The 9,588-nt window shown below is 34.5% G+C and overlaps 1 protein-coding gene across 3 annotated transcripts in view; it reads right to left on the reverse strand.

The window, feature by feature from the left end:
- Window positions 1–9,588, reverse strand: part of LOC106465636 (mucin-17-like) — a 27,893-nt gene that overhangs the window by 9,957 nt on the left and 8,348 nt on the right. For 2 of the 3 annotated variants that reach the window (XM_022393575.1, XM_022393573.1), the window contains exons 5-10: window positions 7,763–7,963; window positions 6,618–6,860; window positions 5,840–5,944; window positions 4,478–4,689; window positions 3,261–3,495; window positions 108–2,619 (exon numbers count right to left, since the gene is read on the reverse strand). In XM_022393575.1, coding sequence (XP_022249283.1) covers window positions 108–2,619; window positions 3,261–3,495; window positions 4,478–4,689; window positions 5,840–5,944; window positions 6,618–6,860; window positions 7,763–7,963 — 3,508 coding nt within the window. The remainder of the gene's footprint in view (window positions 1–107; window positions 2,620–3,260; window positions 3,496–4,477; window positions 4,690–5,839; window positions 5,945–6,617; window positions 6,861–7,762; window positions 7,964–9,588) is intronic. The other variant, XM_022393574.1, reaches the window with a different exon arrangement.

The following is a 9,588-nucleotide window of genomic DNA, read 5'->3' on the forward strand; positions in this document are numbered from 1 at the left end:
CATACTAAGAAAGTTAGTAGCCGGTAGTCATCGGGTTAAACTTACTTTTTTTTTACTATAATGCTGGTGGTTATGCTACAATGCAAGATCTCTGGAGGATTACCTACCTGATGAAAAGTTTGTTGGCAGGCTCGGAGGTTGCACAAAGGATGACACAACACTTGTGCTATGTCCACACGGCAAGACAGGAACAGAAGAAACACTGGCATTAGCTACTGCAATACTATAAACTGAGAGAGGGATGCTGGTTGTAGGACTTCCATATTGGTCTGGAGCAATATGTAATGATATTGGCTCTGTTGATGGAAATCCTGGAAGCATAGCATGTGCAGAATCTGTTTTTAGCACAGAACAGGATAAAGTAGTATAAGTACTTACGGTAGTGGCAGAGGACAAGTCAGATTGAAAAGTAGGCAAAACTACACTGTTAACATGGGGAGTAACAGGTTGAGACAGATGTCCGTGTGAAATTTCACTAAAATGGTGCATACTGGTGCTAGCTGATTCAGTTACTGTAACAGGTGTTTGAGGTTGGGAGTGAGACGGAAGAAAGCTGTCAGGAACAGCAGATACAGAAGTGCATGGCTGTGTGAAGGTCAATACTGTATCAGGTGCTGAAATATACTGAAGTCCAGATACTCCAGAATGGATGTGGGATAACACTTGAGGCTGGGAATGAGCCGGGGTAGTAAAGGTTTGTGCCGGAACAGTCTGTGCAAAGATAGCTTGCAAACCTTGTTCGATATTAGCAGCCATCCCAACAGAAGCACAAGTTACACTGTGCAGTTTCTGAAGCTCCAGTTTAAGGTCTTCTAACTTTGTTGCAACAGTTGGTTTACGAGACATATCTACATTGGAAGACATTGATGAAAGAGTTTTAGCGCAGGAAGATACTGTTCCCACTGGAATTGAAATTGCTTCCACAGCACCTGAAGGTGTCTGGGACAGTACTTCAGTTACACTTGTGAGATTTTCAGATACCATAGTATAGTGAGAGGGCAAAGAAAGTGTTCTCTCTTTGAATACTGCAGAGATTGAAACACCTGTCTCCATTTTAGAGAGTCTTGATGCATCAGTTTCTAGTTGAGACACAGTACCTATCTCTGAAACATGGGGTCTTGCTGTAGAAACATGTGGACGAGAAACAGGGTGAGATAACGTTTGAAAAGAGGATACTGCCAATGGAATTCCTGGTGAAATTGGAGAAGTCACAACCCCCGAAAAAGAATTTCTGGTTACGTTCAGATCAACAAGTGTAGAGTCAACTAAAGGCAGTTTACTAATCTTTTTGACAGAGTTGGCTTGCGAAATGCTTGAGACATTATATGGTAAATTAGCCAGAGAAAGAGTTACTTGCATCTGTTGATCTGTTAGATCATCAAGAACTTCAGTGGATGAAGAATGTTTCACTTGACTTGTGACAGGAGCACATGATGATGATGAAACAGCAGAAACTGGTTGTGTCAGCTGACCAACAAGCTCACTCCCGGCAATAGTAGAATGAGCAACAACTGTCATCTGTGATGTCAAACTATCTTGTTCACTAACCCTAGATGTAGTCTGCACAACTGCTGGTTGAATCAGGTGATCCTCATGTTGACTTGTGGGAAGAAATGACTGAAATATAATTGGTGCTTGCTTCAATGGAATATCAAGCTGATCACATGTAATAACAGCTTTGGAAACCCCTGGTGGTTGCAGTAGTTCAGCTCCAAGTTGTCTAGTAATATCAGATTGAGGGAAGACTACTGGTTGAGTCACTTTGTCTACAGGTTTACTAAGTGAAATGCCACTTTGTGGAAAATGACTGGTAATATCAGGATGAGGAACAGCTACTGGTTGAATTGCTTGACCAGTAACATAACTCGTAGTGATTGAGTTTGCAACAACTACAGGAAGTACTGGAAGTTGATTAGCAGAAACAGTGGAGTGAGGAAAAATTGCTGGTTGTGTAAGTTGGCTATCAGAAACGGTAGAGTGGAAGACGACTACTGGTTGTGAAGGTTGGCTGAATGTGTTAGGTGCAACTACTGGTTGTGGTAAATGACTGTCAGGAACAGAAGAGTAACAGACAAGTGCTGGTTGTGCAATTTGGCTAACTGAAACAGAAGAGTGGGGGACAACTGCCTGTTGTGCAAGTTGACTAACAGAAACAGAGTGAGGAACAGCTACTGGTTGTGCAAGTTGACTAACAGAAATGGTAGAGCAAGGGACAAGTGTTGGTTGTGTAATATGACTGGTAATAACAGCAGAGCAAGGAAAACTTGTTAGTTGTGATGGTAGACTTCCAAGCTGACCAGCAGGAACAGAAGATGTGACCAACTGCCACCCTTTACTCTGTTCACCCATCTCAATAATTTTACAGTCAGGTGTAGTCTGTGTCTGGGCCTCACTGAGATGCATAGTGTGTTTCTGTTGTTCTAGGTTGGTGTGTTTTGCAGCTTCTTTGTCAATACCAACAGAAATATGAACCCCAGTATGTTGTGATACTGCTGCAGAAACTGACAGGTTTTCTTCTTTCGAAGTGACTGCTGTGCTCACTTTGTGCTGTGGGGAAACAGGTGAGCTTTCAGTCAGTATTCCATCACAAGTAGATTGAGTTTTATCCATGAAATACGCCTGGGAAAAAAAATAAATGTTCTTATCATAACTCCTTCCACATAACTCTCTCATCAGTAAATTCAGAATTTAAAAATTTCAGTAGTCTGTGATTTATGTAAAGGGGTTGCTTAAACACACCATGAAACACTAAATACTGTTATTTTTCTTTTCACAGTGGAAATACTTAACCAAACTGCATGAAACGTAGAAAAATCTTAGTAAATAGTAACTAGTTTTGGCTTTAAAAAAATTCACATAACTGGTTTGTTTTTCTGTTATTATTTATGTTGTGGAATTTCCAAAATTCTGTTGTGTCACCGTTTGCAAAAACACTAAAAATACTTCCTTTTGTTTTAGAATAAAAAATTTTTTTAATGTTGATCAGAAAGTCCCATTTTTCACATCAAATCAGTTTTTACAATTTGATGTTCATATACCGACTTCTAAAAAAATGTTCTCCAAGTTTAATTAAAAACCTTCTGGCAACATTATTTTAATTATAAAGAATTATTTCCAAGCTTCATTTCCAAAAGAGTAGAAAATTTTTCTACATAATACAATTTTTTTTTTTTAGTTTTAATATCTTATTACTCAAATATCACATTTATACTTTTCTCAAATTAAAAAAAATTATGAAATGACCCCTGACAACAACTTACTGTTGCTTTTTGTCCTCCATGTTGCTGATGTTGGGATGAAACTGGCTGTCCACCTGTTGCTTCACTAGCCACTGTCCATGTTGGGTTGGTGTCAGAGGTACTAGTGGTCCCACAAGTACAATGAGCTAAAGATGAAGTCAATTCGGCCAGTTTTTGTTGTAGACTACTCAAGTCAGGAACATGAGGTAAGATCTGGGACTGTTGGTGGGTGCTAGCACTGCTGCTGTTTCCACTACTGAAAAAAAAAAAAAACAGTAAACCCAATGCATTTTTACAAACTACAAAAATATTCTAGGTCTACAATAAAAGTTCATTTTTGAAGAACAAGGAAAGAAAACTGCCAATTGTGGTTCAAAAACGCCTTGACCCATGGGTGCCATTTAGCAAAACAGGAAGGGGGAAATTGCTCCCTCCATTTTGAGAACAACACAAATATAAAATGTGTAATTTGTGTTACAGTCGGTTATTACAAATAGGATATCATTAGTGCAAATGCTCTCAAAATACCTTCAAAACCCAATATCGTTCAGGGACTTCAAAATAAAATTGACTCCCCCTCACCACCCCAACAAAATCTGAAATGGTAGACAAACAAAACAAACCAATACGTCCCACCCTGCTTCATAGTCGAGATATAATAAATATTTTGCAAAATTGTATTTATCCTGCAAGTAGCACTGGTATTACTGTACTAGTCTTTAAATAAACAAGTTATTTTATGAAGAGTATAAAAATATCCTGAAAATTCTTTAATTAGCACTCTTCTCTTAAGTAAAACAATGACACTGCTGATATTATACTTAACCCCAATAAAATTAAAAACGTATTAATATTTCTAAAGGTTGCCAGTGAAAAAAAATCTAAATACACAGAATTTTTATAGAATCACTGTTAGCAGAATCAGTAAATAATAGACAATTTGTTGGTGGATTTGTTTGACAATTTGACAATTTGTTGGATTGCAAATCAAGCACCCTAACCACCTGGCCATGCTTTTCTTTTTAACTAGATCACTAGGGTATCGTTTAATTTCTATCAGTAAAGGCAATATTTCTTTTAAAATATCGAAATTACAGATGAACCAACATACCTGAAAAATTAATTAGAAAGTCATTCAAATGTATCACGTATATTCAAAAATGTAAATTATTTCATGATTCTAGATATTCCAAGCTGACTAAAGTAAAAAAAAATAGATTGAAACAGTCGTAACTAACCTATTATCTGTCTGGCCTGTCCGACTTCCTGAATCTAAACCGCTGAAAACAGAAGAACAGGTGCTTCCCCCTAGGACACTATCTTCAGTGGTTACTGTGCTTTCAGACAGGGTGAGCTGCAGCTGTGAGGTTGAAGTACTAGGAAATACATTGCTGTTACCAACATCTCTTACTCTACCTGACTGGTTAACGTCACTGTTGGGAAGATCTTCCTGTAAGATTACAATTAATATCAGATATATGTTCCAGTTTCCTAGTATATAATTAGTACCTGAAATGTAACCTTCACCTATTTCAATCTACTTTACTTTATATAGATAAATTCTAAAGTACAGTAAATTTAATGCTCAGTCGCAGAATGACATTAAGATAATTCTCCCTTTTTTAGTGTTGTAAAAGCTTTTTTTATATAAATAATTGTTCACACTTTTTTTTTAGAATTACTAGAAATATCAATTTATTAAAACTGAACAAACTTTTTTTAAGACGCTTTTATTATTCTTTTGAAACTGCAATCAGATCTCTACTAGTTGAAGTATTTTACCTGCTTATTTACGCTATAACATAAATACACATGTAAACTTAACAAAGTTGGGGTAAAATAAAAAGGAACTTGTTACATAAGCTTAAAAAAGAAAGAGGGAACTACACTACAAACCACAGAAATAATTACAACTCACTTTCACATTAAAGTGTAGTTTAAAATTCTTGAAAACGAGTTGTCAGTTGCGACTCGCATTAAAATTTTATATATATACATTTTTGTAAGTCATAATTAATGACCAAATTTTGGGAATTTCAAACTATATTACACTTACAAAAAATATGACATTTAGGTTTAAGTAAAATTAGACAAAAAGTGTTATGGACAATACAAGACACTCTGTAAAAGATGTACGCCTGAAGATCCCTACTCACAACAATCCTGAATTTGTTAACATTCAGAGAAGCAGGAATATGCTTACAGGAGGAAGACAGACGATGAACAGGAAAATTTTAAAGTTTGCAGCGTGTAGTAGTTTGAAAAGTGCTACTACTGTCAAAGACAGAAAAGAGAAGATTAGTAGGAAGTAACGAGGTTAGCACTGTAGGTGACCTTAAAATAAAAAAATCTATTCTATGTGATGAAATCAATACTGGCTCGGCAAGAAAAGGAGTTAGTGATCCAGGTACCAACAGTCCTTTAAAGTTTGGCATACTATGGCCTTGCTTCCAAATATGGGCACGTCCAGATTTAATTAAACTTTGATCAAGTACGGTTGAAACAGTGGCTTTGAGCAAAGAGAGATGTTTTAGTTGAGGTTGAAAAATATCACTTTGAAGAGCAGATGAAGAGGAAGGAATATTTTCTTGAAGAATCACCTGAAATACTGAATCAGTGTCTGATAATCGAGCAGTCGTTGAACCAAGTAATGGACAAGATTCTTCCACGGGACTAACTTTAAACCTTGAAATGACTGGAATAACCTGCAAGAGATAAAACAACAGTGGAAAATGTTTTTTGGTAAATGTATAGCATTTCATATAAACTAGCTTACAAACTTTACAACAAATCTCATGTTTAGAAGTTTAAAGTTATTGAATAACATATATATGTATTTAAACATATAAATGTACAAATAATTGCTTAATAATCATGTAAACATTGCAAGATTAAATCAAAATCTTTCCAAGACAAAAAAAATTAACAATTCCATCCAAGTAGGCATAATAAACCCACCCTGACCCTTCCGTTATCTAACGCTTACAGAAAAAACAACTGTGTGAAGTTTGGTTTTTTTTAATTCTGTGCAAAACTACACAAGGGCTATTTGTGCTAGCTGTCCCTAATTTAGCAGTGTAAGACTAGAGGGAAGGCAGCTAGTCATTACCACCCACTGCCAACTCTTGGGCTACTCTTTTACCAATGAATGGTGGGATTGACCATCACATTATAATGCCATATTTTCTGTAAAGTAAGTTCTACTAAGTATGAATAGGAAGATGCAAGAAAGTGCAGAGATATTTTAATGGCCTACTATTCAGCAAACTATTGATACATATACCTACACCAATAGCCATTCCATCGATATTTTACACACAAATCACTAATACATACAGTGGTTCTAAAACATAGTCTTATTAGTTTTTTTTTACATACCTGAGGCTGAGAAGTAGCAGCTATTAACTGTGTGTTAGCCATAGCTTCTTGAGTAAGTGATGGATGAGCAGAATGTTGATGTCCTGAAACAACCAATGGAGAGGAGGAGGAGGAGGATGGTGTAACAGACTGTGGATGAGGTTTGTGTACTGGTGATCCATGTGATGGAGCACAGATTTCTCTGTCTCCATCAGTTTTAGGAGTCGAAGGAGAACTGACCTCTTGACTGTCAAAACTGAATTTCTACCAACATTGAAAAAATATATTTTAAATAAAGTATCAGTTTATCTTTTATAAAATATAATCATGATGATTACAGGGAAAAAAAAATTGTGCGTATAAAAACAAGTATGGATATTTCAGACATACAATTTTCTAAGTAACCATTTTACAAAAATACATTCAAAGAACTGTTGAATATATTGTGCACTGAATTTTGTGACCAAATTAAATGTCGTAGTTGGTATAAACCTATGAAAAATAAAGTAATTACAGTAAGTTGCCTCTTGACATAATGTCCTTCAGTGCACTTTACAAAAGTTGCAGTATATCCAGATATGTAATACATACTTATTATGTAAAACTTGTATCGAGATATGTAAAACATACTTATTATGTAAAACTTGTATATCGAGATATGTAAAACATACTTATTATGTAAAACTTATATCGGGATATGTAAAACATACTTATTATGTAAAACTTATATTGAGATGTGTAAAACATACTTATTATGTAAAACTTATATTGAGATATGTAAAAAATACTTATTATGTAAAACTTGTATATCGAGATATGTAAAACATACTTATTATGTAAAAACTTGTATCGAGATATGTAAAACTTATATCGAGATATGTAAAACATACTTATTATGTAAAACTTATATTGAGATATGTAATACATACTTACAGCCACAAACTTAAATTACGAGTTTTACATAATAAGTATATTTTACATATCTCAATACAAGTTTTACATAATAAGTATGCTTTACATATCTCGATATATATGTTTTACAGACATTACACTTTTCTCTGGCAGTCTCCACTAAAATTAAAGACATAATTATTCATTCTAGTTTACATCCATAATTGTTTTTGTTACAAATATTTCACTCATTCCTATTTCCCTCTAGTATATACCTTGGAACAGGATAAATCTAAATGATCTCGAATAACTTGACGTCGACTTATGATAGGACTTGAAGTAGAAGTTGAAACCTGTACATCGCTGACATGAACAACGGGGATCTTCTCGGGATGTTCTTTCAACTGGGACACGATATCCTGAATCTGATCAACAAAAATATCAGCATGTTGTTCTGCCAGTAACTGTGTCATCACCTGTTTGAAGAAGTAGACAAAAAAATCCTTAAACAACAACAGAAAATGATCTACATCCACAAAAGAAAAACGTTGTTCAAAGTCAAACATTTCACATCACGAGTGAAAGGTAAAATATTCAATGACGTAAAGATACGTGGGGAAGCTGCTGGGTATATGATATTTGGAATATTGGAATTCAGGGAAAAGTATTTTAAAACACAGAAAATAGAAAATGTTTTAATGGGAGGGAGGTTGAAAACTTAGTTATGCCACTGAAAATATTATACAAATATGACCTGTTAATACAGTTACTTGTAGAAAATGTTTTAATGGGAGGGAGGTTGAAAACCTAGTTATGCCACTGAAAATATTATACAAATATGACCTGTTCATACAGTTACTTGTAACGTATTTTTATACATTTATGATCAATTCGGTAATTAAAGAGGTTGGGCAATGAATAACACCTATACAAACTAATTGCAAAAAAAAAAAAAGTTAGTTTTGAGAATTTTTTCCTTACTCAATCTAAAAAGTTGTGAGAGATATTCCTTTAAACGCATTTGTACATGTAATATCACTGTTGCCTACCATTCTCAAACACCTAGTTAAAAATGTATCTCATTGTTTTCCATACAAGGTTTAATCCACATTAACTTATGTACAAATTTTTAACTTTATTTTATAAATCTGAAGGAGTTATGATGTCATTTTATAGGTCACAGGTTAGGCCACATTTGGAGTACTGTGTTCAGTCTTAGGCTCCTTACCTTAGAAATAACATTGAATTATTGCATAGGGTTCAGAGAAGGGCTACTAGGATGACACCTGGGATGGAAAGGTTGTCATGCAAGGATAAGTTAAGATCTCTAAACTTATTTCCTCTTGAAAAAAAGAATAGGAGACACGATTAAGATGTTTCAAATTATTAAGGAAATAGATAGTTTTGGTGCATCATATTTTTTTGTACTTAATGGTGAGAATGATAAGACTAGGGGACACAAATATAAATTTTGGCAGGGTAAGAGTAATCTTTTCTCTAACAGGGTGGTTGGTGTCTGGAATGAGTTGCCTTCAGATGTGATAGATGCGGTTAATTTAAGGGATTTTAAGGGAAAATGTGATAAATATTTGAACGATAAAGGCTCACTTTGAGTGTTTTATTTTACAGTTTAGCATAACATCATGGAACATCTGACATGAACTGATAAATCCCTTGTAGTTTTTAATTATAAATTATCTGTATCTTGTGTAAACGTTTTTAAGTCATGTATATAATAATACAGGCCAGTGCTGGTTTTATTGTTTTAAAATATTTACATGTTCTACGGTAATTCCTGTACGCTGAATCCAAAAATGATATCCATTTTATTCCATCACAAAACGTCATAATGCAATACATCAAAGAAAGACCACAACACGTAGTTTGAGACTAAAAGACGTAGATATCAGGATGAAGGAGGATGCATATTCGTTTGACATCAATATTCTTCCCTTTTCTTCAGTTTGTTTGTATTTTTGTTAACAAACGTAATAATAAAAAATTTTCATAGTGGTAAACAAAGTAAGAGTTTTTTTTCTTCCCGATTTGTAAAAAAATCCTCACGTGATAAAAAAATTAATATTATTTTCAAAATCTGCAT

This window comes from Limulus polyphemus, unplaced genomic scaffold, assembly GCF_000517525.1.
Source record: "Limulus polyphemus unplaced genomic scaffold, Limulus_polyphemus-2.1.2 Scaffold2007, whole genome shotgun sequence".
Classification (NCBI taxonomy): Eukaryota; Metazoa; Arthropoda; class Merostomata; order Xiphosura; family Limulidae; genus Limulus; species Limulus polyphemus.